We start from the raw sequence: 17308 nt of genomic DNA, 5'->3' as shown, positions 1-17308 counted from the left end.
TCCAGTAGGTCCCCAAACTCATCCCGTGGTTACTTCCCCAGTCCGGAATGTGTTATCAGGATAGATACACTCAGAAAAGTTGGCAGAATTCTGGCATTGGTTCCCTGACCTGTGGAGTGAGGGCTGTTATGGTTGGAAAGACTGAGTGGAAGTCTTTAGAGTTCCTCTGCCAAAGATAGTGAATCAAGAACAGTATGGCATCCCTGGAGGAACTGTGGAGATCAGTGCCACCATCAAGGACTTGAAAGACACAGGGGTGGTGGTTCTGCACATCTCCCTTTAACTCTCCTGTCTGGCCAGTGTAGAAGACAGATGGATCTTAGAGTTGATCATCGAAAACTCAATCAGGTAGTAACTCCAATTACAGCTGCTGTATGAGATGTGGTGTCCTTACTTGAGCAGATTAACACATCTCCTGGTACATGGTATGCAGCTATTGATCTAGCAAATGCCTTTTTCTCAGTACCTGCTCATCAGGGCCACCAGAAGCAACTTGCTTTCAGTTGGCAAGGCCAGTAGTATACCTTTATAGTTTTACCTCAAGGATAGATTAACTCTCCTGCCCTGTGTCATAACTTAGTTAGAGGGATCTTGACCATCTGTCTCTTCCATAAAATATCACACCAGGGCACTACATTGATGGTATTATGCTGATTGAGCCAAGTGAGCAGGAGGCAGCAACCACTTTGAACTCATTGGTAACCCATATGTGTATCAGAGGATGGGAAATAAATCCAACCAAAATCCAAGGGCCGCTACCTCAGTGAAATTTTAGGCGTCCAGTGGTGTGGTGCATGCAGAGCCATTTCTTCTAAGGTAGGGGATAAGTTACTGCACCTGCCCCTCCTACCATCAAGAAAGAAGCACAAGTTTAGCGGCCTCTTTGGACTCTGGAGACAGCACATTCCCCACTTGGGTGTGTTATCCCGCCCCATATACAAAGTGACACAGAAAGCTGAGTGAGGGCCTGGAACAGGAGAGGCTCTTCAGCAGGTCCAGGATGCTGTGCAGGCTGCTCTACCTCTCGGACCATATCATCCAGCAGACCTGATGGTACCTGAGGTGTCAGTGACAGATAGGGATGCTGTTTGAAGCCTTTGGCAGGCCCCCATAGGTGAAATGATAGAATCCCAAAATCACCTTTGGGATTTTGGAGCAAGGCTCTGCCATCATCTGCAGACAACTATTCTCCCTTTGCAAGACAGCTCTCAGCCTGTTATTGGACCTTAGTGGAAACTGAACGTCTGACAATAGGCTGCCAAGTTACCATGAGACCCGAACTACTCATCATGAGCTGGGTGTTATCAGACCCACCAAGTCATAAAGTGGGATGTGCACAGTGCCAATCTATTATCAAATGGAAGTGGTAAATACGAGATCAGGCCTGCACAGGTCCTGAAGGCACATGCAAATTACATGAAGAAGTTGCCCAAATGCCTATGGTTTCCATTCCTGTTACAATGCTGTCTGCTGCCAAGCATGCACCTAGAGCCTCATAGAGTTCTCTATGATCAGCTGACTGAGGAAGAGAAGACTAGGGCTTGGTTACTGATGGTTCGGTACATTATCCCAGCACCACCCAGAGGTGGACAGCTGCAGCATTACAGCCCCTTTCCGGGACAACCCTGAAAGACACCGGCAAAGGGAAATCTTCACAGTGGGCAGAACTTTGGGCAGTACACATGGTATTACAGTTTGTTTGGAAGGAGAAATGGCCAGAAGAGCGAGATTGTTCATTGATTCATGGGCTGTAGCCAATGGATTGGCTGGATGGTCAGGGACTTGGAAAGAGCGTAATTGGAAAACCGGTGAGAAAAACATCTGGGGAAGAAGTATGTGGACAGATCTCTCCAAATAGACAAAGGATGTGAAGATTCTTATGTCTCATGTAAATGCTCGTCAAAAGGTGACTTTAGCTGAGGAGGAGCTCAATAATCAAATAGATAGGATGACCTGTTCTGTGGACAGTCAGCCTCTTCCCTGGCTATCACCCCATGGGCCCATGAACAAAGTGGCCATGGTGGCAGAGACAGAGGTTATGCATGGACTCAACAACATGGACTTCTGCTCTCCAAGGCTGACCTGGCTACAGCTGCTGCTGAACGCCAGATCTGCCACCAGCAGAAACCAACACTGAGCCCCACATATGGCACCATTCCTCGGAGTGACCAGCCAGCAACCTGGTAGCAGGGTAACTATAATGGACCACTTCCTGCATGGAAAGGACAACGCTTTGTCCTGACTGGAGTAGATACTTATTCTGGTTATGGATTTGCCTTTTCTGCACACAATGCTTCTGCCCAATTCCATGGACTTGCAGAATGTCTGACCCACTGACATAGTATTCCACACAGTGTTGCCTCTGACCAGGGAACTCACTTCACGGCCAGAGAAGTGCGACAGTGGGCCACGATCGTGGAATCCACTGGTCTTACCATGCTCCCCACCATCCTGAAGCAGCTGGCCTCAGATAGAATGACCTCTTGAAGACAGTTTTAGCACCAATTAGGTGGCAGCAGCCTGAAGGACTAGGGAAGGGTTCTCCAGAAAGTAGTATATGCTTTGAATCAGTGTCCAGTTATAGGGTATGTTTTCTCCCATAGCCAGGATCCATGGGTCCAGGAATCAAGCAAGGGTGGAATCCACTCACTATCGCCCCTAGTGACCCAACTAGGAAAGTTTTGGCTTCCTGTTCCCACAACCCTAAATTCTCCTGGCCTAGAAGTTTTGGTTCTAGAGGGGAGAGCTCCTGCCAGGAACCACAACAAACATCCCATTGAGGGAAGCCCAGCTCCCCTGTCATTTCGGACTTCTGATGCCCTTAAAACAACAGGCTAAGAAAGGAGTGACAATGTTAGGAGGGTGGCAGATCCAGATTACCATGGGAAATCCATTGCCTCTCCACAATGGAGGTAAGAAGGATTCTGTCTGGAGTGCAGGAGATCCTTCAGGGTGTCTCTTGGTCCTACCCTGTCCTGTGATTAAAGCTAATGGGAAGCCACAGCAGCCTGATCCAGACAGGATGACAAAGAGCACAGACCCTTCAGGAATGAAGGTTTGGACACTCCTCCAGGAAAAGAGCCAAGGCCTGCGGAGGTGCTTCCCAAGGGTGGAGGAAAAAAAAAAAAAAAAGCATGGGTAGTAGAGGAAATACCATCCAACACCACATGACCAGCTGTAGAAACAAGGATTATAACTGACATGAGTGATTCTGTGGTTTTTTTGTTAATGTTTTTGTACAGATATTTGTGTTTTCTTTCAACTTCCTTATACATTGTAACATCAATTAAGAGAATATCAATGGTTATCATACATAAGTTTGACATACTAGAAGGATGTCCCCCAAGGGACAATGCCACTATTCTAAATTTATGATACGTTTGTGGTTGTACAAGGGATAGTTATATCATGTTAGGTGCAATTATGACCTGGTTAAATATATATAATGCACTTGTGAGTGTACATAAGATGGTTATATTATGTTTAGGCATTATGACCTGGTTATTGTTTTTCATCTGGAAATTAATCATGACATAAGGAGACATGATCGTGTGTCAAGTTGACAAGGGGTGGATCGTGACAGCTATTCTTGGCTGTCAACTTGACTATATCTGAAATGAACTACAATCCAGAAATGGAGGGCACACTCATGATCCAGATTTTGAGGCTGGAAGACACAAGCTTTGGACCTGGATCTTGAGGTGGGATGACACGCACCTTTAATCCAGATCTTGAGGCAAGAAGGCACACTTTTAATCTGGCCATACCTTCTGCTGGAAGCCTAGATAAGGACAATGAACAAGGGAGGTTTGTTTGCTCGTTCTTCCCCTGCTTGCCCTTGTCTTGCCAGCTTCCTGGTTTCTGATCTGCTCTCCTAGTCACTGCTGTAGTTCATGAGATAGAGTTGTATTAGTCAGGGTTCTCTAGCGGAACAACTAGAGAGCTTAAGGATGTCAATCTGCACTGGAATCCTGAGGAAACAGGTTCTAACACCAGGGAAGGAATAGTTCATCAACAGGACAGAAGGCTTTGCCAGTGAGAGTGGGACAAGCAGGCACAAAGCAAGCACTCCCTTCTCCCATGTCCTTTTGTGTGGGCTGCCACCAGGAGGTGTGGCCCAGATATAGGGTGGGTCTCCATCACAAATAATCCAACCAAGAAAAGTCCCTCACAAGTATGCCCAGCTGCTTGAGTTTTAGTTAATTCCAGATGTAGTCAAGTTAACAACCAAGATTATTCATTAATGACTGATCCATCATTAGTCAATGGCATATAGGGACTAAGATGCAGGTTGCAGGTCCACAGGATGGGCCACTCAATCATGATCTTAACATGAGAACCATCCATGGACTGGGGAGCAGAGGACAGAAGCCAGACAGCAGAACTACACTACCAAATGAGAGGAGATGAAGGGAAAGGGAAAGTGAGGGTATTAGAGGAGGCTTAACTGTGATGGAGAAGACCCATCTTCTCGAGGAGGAGACAATGGCGGAGGAATGACCTTTAGCCTGATGTAGCCCCTGGAGGTCACCTCCGAAATCCCCATGTACATGGAAGGCTTTCCAGCGCTTGGCCCATGGATGAGGCATTATCTCCAAGGGCCATGCACATTACAGGGGCCTTGAGATTGGAAGGGGTTTATGGGACAAAAACTTGGTTTCTCTCTGGTCCACCCTGGCAAGAGGACTGGGGCCAGTCTCTAGTCTCACTCCACACTCCGTCTTGGGCCCCACAACACCTGAAGCCCCTACCTACTGGCCCACTGGCAAGCTCTCCTGCCTCTGTCTCCCACAGATTCACACGGGAGGCAGCACAGGACTGCGAGGTGCTGGGACAGCACATCCCTGCAGGCACAGTGCTGGAGATAGCTGTGGGTGCCCTACACCATGACCCTGAGCACTGGCCGTACCCCGAGATCTTTGACCCGGAAAGGTGAGTGAATTCTGTCTAGAAACAGGTGCTCCTGAGGAATGTGAGTGTATGGGATAGAAATTTTGCTATAGAGACAGCAGATGGGAGTCACAGGCAAAGTTGTCCACAAAGACCACACCAATTCAGACAGATTGTGAGGCACCATTTCCAAAGGAAAAACTGATCCAAAGATCTAGCATGATAGCAATAATGCTCATAAAAGTCAGTATCTTTCCTTTGTCCAGGCCAGGACACAGGAGGCAGGGTTGGTTTGTTTTTATTTTTTCAGATTTTATTTCTAATTATGTGGGGTGTGTGTGTGTGTGTGTGTGTGTGTGTGTGTGTGTGTGTGTGTGCGCGCGCGCGCACATGCTATGAGTGTAGGTACCTATAGAGGCCAGACCTGCATCAGGTCCCATGGAGCTGGAGCTACAGGCAGGTGTGAGCTGCCCAGCATAAATACTGGGAACCAAACTCTAGTCCTCTCCAAGAGTGGCACATGATCTTAACCACTGAACCATCTTTCCACCTTGCAGGGTTACAGTTTATGTGTGCATGAGGAAGCAACAAAACACATCACTTCCATCTAGTGCATTCCCATCAGCAGAACTGCCCTTCAAACCTAAATTCATGAGATCCAATAGACCTGGATCTGGCTGCTGTCGATTTCATTTCTAGGCTATATGGTATAAAACACCTGGGCAGCCCTCACACGCTGCTGCTTGACAGATCAGTCCCTTTCCTTCTCCTGTGACCCACCAGGGGAGGCTGCTAAAGGAGCCACTGGGGTTCTCCATCTACTAACTCCATCTGAACCCAGTCCACCTCTCCAGTAACTAACATCCCACAGCTCAGCAGATCCTGCAAGCATGGCAAGATTCATACTAAAAACAGCAGCTGTGGGGCTCACAGCATGACAAGAAAGCCTAGAGGTGGTAAGAAGCAAGCTGGCCATCACAGGTTGGTGACTGTCACCTAGCTCCACAGAGTTAGGCCTGAGATCTGATAGCAAGCTCAGTCCTTCTGCCTTCAGTCCAAATCTTGAGGCTCCCAAGGACTCAAGCTTCCCAAATTCTGGGCAGCAAATCCAGGGCAGTGGGGAGGTAGCTGCCAGTCTTCAATGAGATAGCAGGTCGGGCCCTGGGAGGGCCTCAAGGATGTGGCCAATGTGCCTGGGAACTTTGCTGAGGAGGAAATGAGAGAGGCTGTGTGGTCTGATGTGAGGGAGGGGAGGCATGCTGGGGTCAGGGTGTGCTTGCCAAGCCTCAGGAGTTTGGATTATCTCTGGGCTTCACACATACATGGATAATAAGGACTTCCTAGACAAGACAAGACAGTGCACTCAGCTGACTGAATGGAGCGGCTTCTGGGATTGGGCAGGATAATGCTGAGGGACCAGAGCATGGCAGTCTGAGGCCACCAGCTACCCAGAACCTTGAGGACAGTCCTGGACACAGGATCTTCTTGTCCATGGTGGAGGGAAGGGACCTCAAATGAAGGGGCCACTTGGCCAAAAATGAGAATTCAGATCAGTAGTTTTCATCCCGTGTCCTGCATATCACACATGTATATTACAATTCATAACAGCAGCAAAATTATAGTTATGAAGTAGCAATGGAATAATTTTATGGTGGGGCTCGTCACAACAGGAGGGACTGTATTAAAGGGTCACGGCATTAGGAAGGTTGAGAAGCACTGCTTCTGATGGGGCAGGTGTCACAGCCGACTGTAACCTTCACCTGACCTGTAGGTTTACAGCAGAGGCTCGGCTTCAGCAGAGACCCTTCACATACCTGCCCTTCGGAGCTGGCCCCAGGAGCTGCCTGGGAGTGCGGCTGGGGCTGCTGGTGGTCAAGCTGACACTCCTCCAGATCCTACACAAGTTCCGCTTTGAAGCCAGCTCTGAGACTCAGGTGAGAGGCTGGTATTCCAGGGTGGGGCCCGCCCACACTGCTTCTCTGCCTGTGAGCCAGGGCTGGTCCCCCTCCTCCCAGGGATGCCCCATCTCTTGATCAAAGTGTGTGCTAGAAACAGCAGCCTCCATCTCATCCCAGTGTGAGGGGGATGACTGCACGCTTGTGCTCAGGTAAGTGTTGGCCCAACTCCATGAGGTTCTCTTCTTAGCATCACCCTTAGTACAGTAGCAAGTAACTGTCATCGTAACTGAGCCTGAAGGGTTTTGGGGTGCTCAACTTTTTCTACAGAAGCCAGGGACCCTCTCTCTGGCTCCTTCCAACTCCCAAGGTTTGTCTCTCAGCCCACAGCAAGATTTTCACAAGCCATGCTTCAGGCTAAGTTCTGACAAATATTTCAATTTACTCTATTTTAGGTTCCTCTTCAGCTAGAATCCAAATCTGCCCTAGGCCCCAAAAATGGAGTCCACATCAAGATTGTGTCACGTTGACACAGAAGGCAAGTAGAGAGCACTTTGTGATGATGACATCTGCAAGTCCTGTTTGAAGGGCTCCCCCCCAGGATTCCAACGAAAGCCTGGTGTGGAGATGGAAATGTTTAAAGAAATACAGAGATGATATCTTTATCTTTGGGTGATTAAAAGGGTACATGTCACAGGTCCTGGATGTTTAATAAATGTTTGCCACGCTTCATTTTGACGGTGGTGTTCAAAGCATGGCTTTCTTGGGATTGAGGTTAAATAAGGGAAAGGTCATTTTGATTAAACTGTGAGTACGGTGTCAAAGGAGTCCTGGCCTCAGGACAGTGCAGGGGAAACAGGGAAACGGGGAGATGGGGAAACAGGTCCTGAGGGCACCAGCATGGGCTTTTTAGCTTCTTGTAATGAATAGGTTCCAGAGAATAATATGTATGGACAGTCAGCCTCAAAGTGGCTCCAAAGCCTCATTTATGCTTTGACTAAATAAGGGCAGAAGAAATTTACTAGAAGTTTCCACAGACAGAATAATACAGGTTAAAGGATCTTTTTCTTTAAAGAGCACACTGTTGGCTCTCTTAATGCTTGGTCCAGGGGGTTCAGACTCATTGGGGAAAAACAAACATTCCTGGAGACCTACAGCCCTCCCTTACTTCCCTGACAGTTCTCCCAGTTTCTGACCACCCATCAGCCACTGCAGGAGGCCCATCTAAACATGCAGGTATGCTGGGCAGTGGTGGCGCACACCTTTAATCCCAGCACTTGGGAGGCAGAAGCAGGCAGATCTCTGTGAGTTTGAGACCAGCCTGGGCTACAGAGTGAGACCCAGGACAGGCTCCAAAGCTGCACAGAGAAACCCTGTATGGAAAAAAACAAACAAACACACAAAAAAAATGCAGGTCCCTGCTGAAGGAACAGTCTAAAACTGGAACAGGAAAGGTGGGCATCTGGTGAAAGGTGTAAGAATGATGTCTGGTGCAAAAGGGTACAGGATCCTGGGCAAAAACATGTAGATACAACTGATTAGAAGGGTCTGTGAGGATCTCGTTGGATATAACAGAAGATTTTGTGCACATCCTGTTTCCTGCCCAAGGTTATCAGTGTTGGGCATGAAGAGAGCAGGATGTAAGCAGGGTTAGGAAGGACATTTAGGATTCACACTGCTAGAAGAGATGGGAGTCCAGTGATTCTAACAGTCCTTGTCTGTGAACAGTGACCTTTTCACAGCGGCTCTATAAATAATAATACAGTAACAATATAATCCGTAAACAGCCTTTCCTCCCCAAGCCCTCACAACCAGGCAACTGCTCACGTGGCTCTACGCCCTCTAGCACTGCCAGTCCAAACAGTGGTCTCTCCAACACTCACAGGACCAGACAGATACCATCCCCACCCTCTAAACTACCACAGCAGGACCAAGAACTCAAGCAAAACACAATGAACTTTCAGGATCAGTCAGGCTGTGATAGAGCCACGTTGAAAACTCATGAAAAGCACATTGTCTGCAGCTATGTGGCTGACCTAAAGTGAAGGCTTATCTTTCTGACCATGTACCTCAGCCCTCTGTATTGATTAGTAACAATGCCCTGTGTAAGGTTTTAGGTCACTCAAAAGATGATCAATCTAGTCAAACTGCCTTAGATCTGATCACCACAGGACATACCAATGGCACACCTCTTTAAGATGAAGTCAGTCTCCCTGCCAGCTTGGACCACACAAGTGTATTCAGACACAGATGCATGTGGAGAACACGTTCAATGGGGAAACTAGGTTTTGTGGGACAAAACCTTTCTATCAGTTGTAGGAAAGAAAAATATAAATATACATGTGAACATGTGACTGTATTTCCAGGGCCCTTTCTAGAACCTTGGATGAGGAGGTAGCAAGTGAGAGAGACCCAGACCTTCAGCCCTACTGAGGCCAGTGATATTATCTGTTATATCTTGCTATGGTCTGAATGTTTCTCCCCACAAACCCATGTTAAATCTGCAGCCACTGGTAATGGTCTCGGGATGTGGGTTCTTTAGGGGGCGATTAGGTCCAGAGAATGAAGCCCTCATCAGTGAGGTTAACATCCTTATATAATAAAGGGCCTGAGTTAGAAACCCTTCTGCCTCCAAGGTTACTGTGAGATGGGTAGCTATGAGGAATGATCCTTAACAGACCCTGAATATACAGGCACCTTGATTGTGAACTTCCTAGTCTCCAGAACCTTGAATGCTTAGTGTTCATTAAAGCCACTCAGTTTATAATAATTTGCTTTATTAGCCTACAAGACTAAGATAATCCCAACACCCAGGGAAGGGCCTGCTCCCTATCCTTTGTAAACACACTGAAAAATGAATTCCAGCCTTCGTTTCATAGTCTTTTATTTCCATACTCTTAAGTGACACTTGCAGCACAGGTTAGTCAGTCTCATTGGGACAGAAAACCCACACCTGGAAGGTGTCCTGTATGCTTATATGCTTAAAGGATTTGGGTACAGGCACGTATGAGACAAGCCCAGCACTGGGGGAGGGGGGGTACTTGTCTATGTCTCCTGTCGGGGACAGGGGAACTGTGCTTCATTTACAGCAAGAATTGCCTGGGTTAGTGCCAGAGCAGTGGGCGGAAGTGACAGCGATGCCCGAGGCCTTCCCTGTAGTCTCCCCCAAAGGCCACCATGCTACTCTGGACCACAGGACCCTCCAACAGAGCTGTTCTATAGACATAAACTCTTAACAATTAAAAAATTCCATAAAACAGTATGTAGAAATTCTGTGCTTAAGAGTTAATAAACATCGGTCATCAAAGAGTTAAAAGTACAATGCTAATATTACTAAAAGGCAAACTTGGGCTCATAATCACTACTGGTGAGATCATAAGCCAACCTGAAAGGACCTAAAAACTAAAACTGTTATCAGCCAAGGATTAAGATTGTAGCTTCAAGTTAGGCCTGGCAACATAGGCCTGTAATCCCAGCTGCTCAGGAGACTGAGGCAGAATATAATTTAGCAAAACTCTGCCTCATAATAAAAACATTTTAAAAGGGCTGGGGGTGTAGCTCAGTGGTAGAGTGTTTGCCTAGCAAGCACAAGGCCCATCCCCAGCACTAGGGAAAAAAAAAAAAAAAAAAAAAAAAAAAGACTGTACCTTCACTGAGAAGCCACATTAAATAGTTCATTAAAAGTTCTGTTTAAAAAAAGACTTTCCAAACAGCTCCACCAGAAAGGCCTAATGCATCTTGGCCACACTCACTGCCGGCCAGTGAACAAGGAACCCAGGGTAACAAAGATGGAGGGGGTAGCAGCCGGGGCCTTGGAGGAAGTGGAGTATTGGATGAGGTACTCGGGGTAAACTTGATGCTTCTCAAAAACTACAAAGATGGTTGGGTCGGACATGCTGTTCACACAGCTGTCATAGAAGGCATTGCTCTGGCCTTCCTTGGCTGGAGGGCGGACGAAAGCAGCATTGCCCCTGATGAAGTCTCCTACCAGCACCCGGGCCAGGAACATGGTGTGGGAATGCGTGTCGGATTTGCTGTAGTGGTGGGAATAGGCAGCGTCTCTCGCAAAGTAGCTCCCTGAAATGATAAACACAGGCTCCACAGGGCACTAGAAGGGCACATCCTGGCAATGTGATGCCAGCCATCTCTGCTCTTTCAACACCACAACGGCCCCTCTTCGACTCCAGTTCTCTACCTTCTTCGTCACTCCTGGAAGCCATCAACACCTCTCTATGTAGCAGGGCACGAGAGGACGTCCCCTAACTCAAACTAATCTTAGTTCTGAATCCAGCGAAAACCTAGAGTCAATACTTGGTTCTAGACTTCAGTTTCCCAACTATAGAATAGGGCGCCCACCCAGCCTCAGTGGGGTACCATGGAAAATGAGCAACATTGTTCCTATTGAGCCATTCTACAGACACACCAGTAGCCCAACACATAGAGCAATGATTCTCCTCAAGGGGAACCTGAACCAGAAGCTGCTCCCTCTCGTGGGGCTTACAAACCTATCAGCAGCTTGCCAATCCCACAGATGTCACATCAGACTGAAACTGATAACCAGGCAGTCCATAGAGTTCACGTCAAACAAACAGATTCTTGGGGGTTTTGTTTGTTCCTTTCTTGAGATACGGTCTCTCTACATAGCCCTGGCTCTCCTGGAACTCATGTACATCAGGATGGCTTCAAACTCACGGATATCCACCTGCCTTCTTCTTACTGAGTGTTGGAAGGTGCAAGAGAACGTCAGATGCCAGTTACTTAAAAATGGTTCAGAAAATGAAGAGATGAAAGAAGCCAACATGGCAACATGTTAAAATGGAGGAATGTGGATACAATTGATGCAAGAATCACTAGGCATACATGTATGTGTAAATACATAAACACACAGCTTGCAACTTTGCTGTGAGTTTGAAATTACTACCAAATAATGTTTTAAATAACTAAGAGAGAAAAATGCCTAGAGAATTCATATGTGCTGGATGGAACGACACTCTCTGGTTTCTAGTCTAAGGATGTCATTAAAGCACAGCCTAGGGTGCTCAGCAAGGTTAGAAAGGTGTAGTTGCTGTTTTCTTCCAACTCTCACTACCTCCCAGGGCCTCCACCCTACCACAAACAAGTCCCAGGGAGCAGGACTGCCTTGCCATAAGCTGACTGAGCTCTTGTTCACACATAATGCATCACACATAATGGTGGAGCTGTCCTCAGTGCGCATGGCAGCTCAGGGTGGAGCTGTCCCCAGTGTGCATGGCCAGAGGCACTGCACTTGTCACTGGCAGCACGGACTGGCCGGCTCCTCCTGTAGCCTCTGTGAGACTGTCTTCAAGGAGTTTCCCAGCTGCTGGTGGAGGCCAGCCCTGCCTTACCTTTGCCATAGGATGTGCCATGCAGACCGCAGACCCGCCAGTCAAAGTTCTGCTGGCAGATGGCATCCACAAAGCTGGTGTTGGTACCATGGAACAGCTGTCTCTCGTCTACTTCCTTCCCTCCATTTTGTTTCTGCATCTGCCCTTTTTGCCTAGAATGGTAGAAACATGCACATTGAAGGAAGAAGGTGTTGACCACCAAAGAACAGCTTCCCGGACCCATTTTCAAAAAAAAAAAAGTATCATGTGACCAGAAGGCGGCTGTGGCTTCCCTTGCCAACCCCTGGAGGCTCAAGCCACAGAGCACAGAAGGAGAGAAGATGGGCTGGGGTCTGGTCAAAGAGCAAAAGGAAATCGCCCCTTCCATAGCAAAAGGTTCCAGAAGCAGAACAGTTCGTAGAAGCTCCTGAGTGGAGCTGCACCTGGGAAGCTGAGAAAGGTTGTAAAGCTGCTGGTCTGGGGTGGGGGCATTCACCCTCAGAGCCCACCCCTCTACTATGCGGCTCCATCTCTGCAGAGAGGTATGGTACTGTACCAGACCCATGTGAGGCCAAGTCAGCAGGCCCCAGGCCATCATGGAAAGCCATGATGAATTTCGACCCTATGTGGAGAAAAGTTGGGTGAACATGAGCATGCTGGTCCTTGTGGGAAGAATAAACAAACAAACAAACAAATAAATAAATGAGGTCCCTCCACTCTCTAACTACAGCTTTAAGTTCTTAAGGCTGATGGGTGAGTGAACTGTCTTGCTCTGTCCCGCTGATCTTCAGAAAGTCAGAATGAGAACAGGGCCAATGCTAGGGAAGCTTCAAGGGCCTTCACCTTTACAGAGGGCTGCTCCGTCACACAGCCTCAGGCTGGGAAAGTAAGAGCAGAGGCAGTTCACAACATTCAACCGCGCTGGCAAGCATGTTGATAAGCAGCCAGCAGGGTAAGAAAGACAGCTATCAGTCACACATACCACTGGTAGACTTCCCACAGGCCCAGGTTCTGGATCCGCTCGATCTTTTGAACAAAGTAGAAAGGGAGTGTGCGGTTGAAGAGGTTCCACACCTTCTGGTACTCTTCTGAAGAAGAACTGAGAATAATCTTCTACAAGGGGAAAATAATTTTCCTATGTTATCGTCAGCTGACTCAAATACATGAACTGTCCTGAGATCACTGGGAATCTCTATAACTTCAAGATAAAGCTGAAGAGTGATGGTTTGACCCCTCTTCCCTGAGATACAGTTTCTCCAGATATGAAATGTTTTCAAAGTATAGTAATTTCCCTCTTGTTCACTTTGAAAATGGTTCCTAGGTCAGCTGGTGGTGCCTAATCCACCCATCTTAAGTGTCTCCAGGATGTCACTGTTACGGTTTTATACCCCACATAGGCCAAAGACAAGAAAGGAGAGCACGTGGCCTGCAAGAACTAGAATCAACAAAGGTGTGTGCATGCTCCTCTAGCCCTAACATGCTGCCTCCTGCTACCGTGTGTGCTCTGAGCTCTGTAAGAGACACCCCCCCCCCCGCCCCAGGACAGTCTCCGTATTGGAAGAGCCTGCCTGCAGTGCTCGGCATGTTCCCAGCACTGGAAATCAGCCAACGTGCCTCACACTGAGGAGCCCCAGGGACATTCATCAAGACAAGAAAGCAGGCCTCAGATGAGCTGCTGAATCGTCCTCCTGTCCACTACTGTCAGTGTCTTTCCCTCTACGTGCCCCTCCTCATCACACTCAAATACTCCCCTTGTTTCCTTTTTCTTTTTCTTTTTTTGTTTTCTGAGACAGGTTTCTCTGGGTAGCTTTGCACCTTTCCTGGATCTCGTGCTGAAGACCAGCTGGCCTCAAACTCACAGAGATCCACCTGCCTTTGCCTCCCGAGTGCTGGGATTAAAGGCATGCGCCACCACCGCCTAGCTTCTTTTTATTACTTAGTGAAACAGATTTATTAATCCAGCCCTGCCTAGAAGCTCCTTACTTCTGCCCTACCTAGCAAATGTCACAGCTCATATTTTCCCCTTACACTAACCAACTCCTTCTCTAAGAGCTACAGTCAACCCATTCATATAATCCATAGTCACCCAGTATTAAAATCCCCAAGATCTACAGAAACAAACAGAAAGCCCACATACATCTCTATCCTCGAGTGCCACAAGCCATAGTTTCATAAAGTAGTCATTCCCCACTCATCCATCTTTATAGAACCCCTTCTGTCCAGCTCAAGGGTGTGTGAATCCCATACCTTAAATCCTGGGTCTGGCAGGGCTGCAGGGTCCCAGTAGTCTGGGATGCTCTTTGGGATTTGAAACTTAGTATTGCTACAAAAGATAAGCAAAACCACTTAATTCTTAGACATATGGAAATCCACAGGTGATCTCTATTCACCAATATCACCACTCCTGAGTCTTAGCATAATATGTTTTTAAAAATAGAGGACAAGGAAGTACATAGCAAAATATCTACAACATAAGAGCACTTTCATCTTGCCTACCAGCCAAGCCAAAAAGTCATCAGTCCTGAGAGATGCACTTCTCACCTACATCCCACCAACAACACAGAAGGGACAGAGTACTTCAATAAAGCAGTATACACGGGCCTTTACCAAAGTTTTGAAATTCAAAAAACACCAAAGACTTTTTTGAAGCCTTAATGATATACACTTGATATAAAGAAAATATTCTTAAAACAGTAAAATTGGCTCCCAAACCCACTTTGTAACAGAAATTTGAGTTAAGCTGATGAGAGGGTACTTGTGGTGTGTTGTTTGTCCTTCTTAAATGTGCATTCCTTTTTGCAATACACACACACACACACACACACACACACACACACACACACACACACGTGCGCGCGCGCACTAAATTAAAGGGTGTCATGTAACAGAGGCATTACATTACCTTCTAAAAATAAACAAATAGAAGTAGTACTAAAACACGACTCAGGAACATCCCTATGAAAAGTACCATCCGCTCATTTCCCTTACATTGAAACCTCCACTGCCCTTCCTACAGCAGATCTATTTTTGGTTTCTGCTGGCATGGGACATGTCCCTTCATCCCAAGCCTCCAGGAAATCTCACAAATACTTTTCCTAGGAAAACGTCACAGTTTAAAAATAATTAAGCAAGGATCCAAAAGCAAGAACCAGCCACAAGGTTCTTTTTTCCACCTATTTCACTTAGGAAGATGGTGAAATTATCAGACAGATTTTAATCAGCGTTTATTCTTCCTATGCTTAAAAAAAAAAAAAACCACTTGGAACACACATGTAGGAAAATCAGAAAAAGACCTACAAGAACCTAACAAGAACCAAGCAGAACTACTAGAAAATCAAAGTAAATCCTTGACAATAAAAACTCAATGGCTTGTAGATTCACCCACCTCAAGAGTGAAGTGAACTGAAAGGTATATGGAAGAAAAGTATTCAGAAACTGGTCCAGAGAGCCAGGACATGATGGGAAAATGTGGGAGAAAGGCTTGGTGGGAACCTAAGGGAGCTCTAGGCAGGACAGAACGGATGAGACACACCTACCACAGCTACGAAGCCCACAGAACCCCAGTCAGAGCAAATACAGACACGTGCCTAGACACAGCAGAATGAAGTAAGAACACCAAGGCTGAGTGAGACCTTTAAAACTAGCCAGAGGGGGTTAAAAACAAAGTGACAGCATCGGAAAGTACTAGTTAGACCTACAATGTTACCAGTTAGACGTACAGTGCTACCAGTTAGACCTACAGTGCTACCAGTTAGACCTACAGTGCTACCAGTTAGACCTACAGTGCTACCAGTTAGACCTACAGTGCTACCAGTTAGACCTACAGTGCTACCAGTTAGACCTACAGTGCTACCAGTTAGACCTACAATGCTACCAGTTAGACCTACAATGCTACCAGTTAGACCTACAATGCTACCAGTTAGACCTACAGTACTACCAGTTAGACCTACAGTGCTACCAGTTAGACCTACAGTACTACCAGTTAGACCTACAATGCTACCAGTTAGACCTACAGTACTACCAGTTAGACCTACAATGCTACCAGTTAGACCTTCAATGCTACCTCAGAAGCTACACCACAAAGCAAGAAGCCAGTAGAGAGGTAGCTTCAGTGTTCTAAGAGACAGTAACTACAGCCTAACAGTCTATACCCAGTGAAATCATCTTTCAAAGACAAAATAAAGACATTCAGACTAACTAGAAACAATCCTATCTCTCTTCCCCAGGAAATCTTACCTAAGGAATTAGAAAAGACAAATCAAGGTTAAAATGTGCATAATTTAATGAAGGCTTCACAGTATAGAACAGGTGTCTCTTAAAGTTAAAACAAACAAACAAACAAAATAGCCAGGTGGTGGGGCACACGCCTTTAACCCCAGCACTCGGGAGGCAGAGCCAGGTGGATCTCTGTGAGTTCAAGGCCAGCCTGGTCTACAAATCGAGTTCCAGGAAAGGCGCAAAGCTACACAGAGAAACCCTGTCTCAAAAAAAAAAAAAAAAAAAAAAAAAAATCAAGAGGAGATTATGAAGGTCCTTACAATAGGAAAGCAAAGACATTCATTTTTGCCTAAGTGAAGAACCCACAGACTTTCTTACATTGTTTCTAACACAGTGTACAACTTCCAAACTAGTAATAAGGAAAATAAAATTCATTTTTTAAATCAAAAAATCTTTACATTTTTATACACTTAATTTGTGTCTGCATGTCTGCATGTGTGCATGTCTGCATGTGTGCATCTTTGTGTGCATGTGGAAGCCACAAGAAAACCTGCAGATGTTTTTCTCCTACCACCACGTAGGTCCACGGGATTGAACTTGGGTGTGTCAAGTTTGGCAGCAAATGTCTTTACCCACTGAGCCATATTACCAGCCCTGGATTATGTTAATTGAAAATGGAACTAAACTCAATGTATACAAATGTAGTTTCAAATTTTACATTAAATGATGCTCCTACAGACTGAGGTATGAGTCATGTGTGCCCAGACAGCCACTGTTGCTAGAGCTACTGAGGAAGGAACCAGGCACCTCACCTGTATAGGCAGGATGCAGGATGCAGCAGTCAGCTCACAGCTCACTGAGGAGTAGGACTTGAATAATTTGTACCTTATTTTGTATTTGATCAAAATAACTACTTTTTTGTGGTGTTAGGAATCAAACCCAGTGCCTTGCATTGCACAT

At 46.5% G+C, this 17308-nt stretch overlaps 2 protein-coding genes across 3 annotated transcripts in view; one reads left to right on the top strand and one right to left on the bottom strand.

The window, feature by feature from the left end:
• Tbxas1 (thromboxane A synthase 1) overlaps window positions 1-7483 on the top strand; it is a 172235-nt gene extending 164752 nt beyond the window's left edge. For both annotated transcript variants that reach the window (XM_036182150.1, XM_036182151.1), the window contains 3 exons: window positions 4795-4932; window positions 6662-6824; window positions 7241-7483. In XM_036182150.1, the coding sequence (XP_036038043.1) occupies window positions 4795-4932; window positions 6662-6824; window positions 7241-7315 (376 nt within the window). In that variant the 3' untranslated portion in view covers window positions 7316-7483. The remainder of the gene's footprint in view (window positions 1-4794; window positions 4933-6661; window positions 6825-7240) is intronic.
• Window positions 7484-9652: 2169 nt separating this feature from the next.
• Window positions 9653-17308, bottom strand: part of Parp12 (poly(ADP-ribose) polymerase family member 12) — a 38718-nt gene continuing 31062 nt past the window's right edge. The window contains exons 9-12 of the mRNA XM_036181586.1: window positions 14378-14453; window positions 13113-13243; window positions 12152-12303; window positions 9653-10862 (exon numbers count right to left, since the gene is read on the bottom strand). Coding sequence (XP_036037479.1) covers window positions 10534-10862; window positions 12152-12303; window positions 13113-13243; window positions 14378-14453 — 688 coding nt within the window. The 3' untranslated portion in view covers window positions 9653-10533. The remainder of the gene's footprint in view (window positions 10863-12151; window positions 12304-13112; window positions 13244-14377; window positions 14454-17308) is intronic.

The sequence above is a fragment of the Onychomys torridus genome, chromosome 3 (genome assembly GCF_903995425.1).
Source record: "Onychomys torridus chromosome 3, mOncTor1.1, whole genome shotgun sequence".
Lineage (NCBI taxonomy): Eukaryota > Metazoa > Chordata > Mammalia > Rodentia > Cricetidae > Onychomys > Onychomys torridus.
Note: the sequence above shows the minus strand (reverse complement) of the source record. Positions and strands in the feature narration are given on the sequence as shown.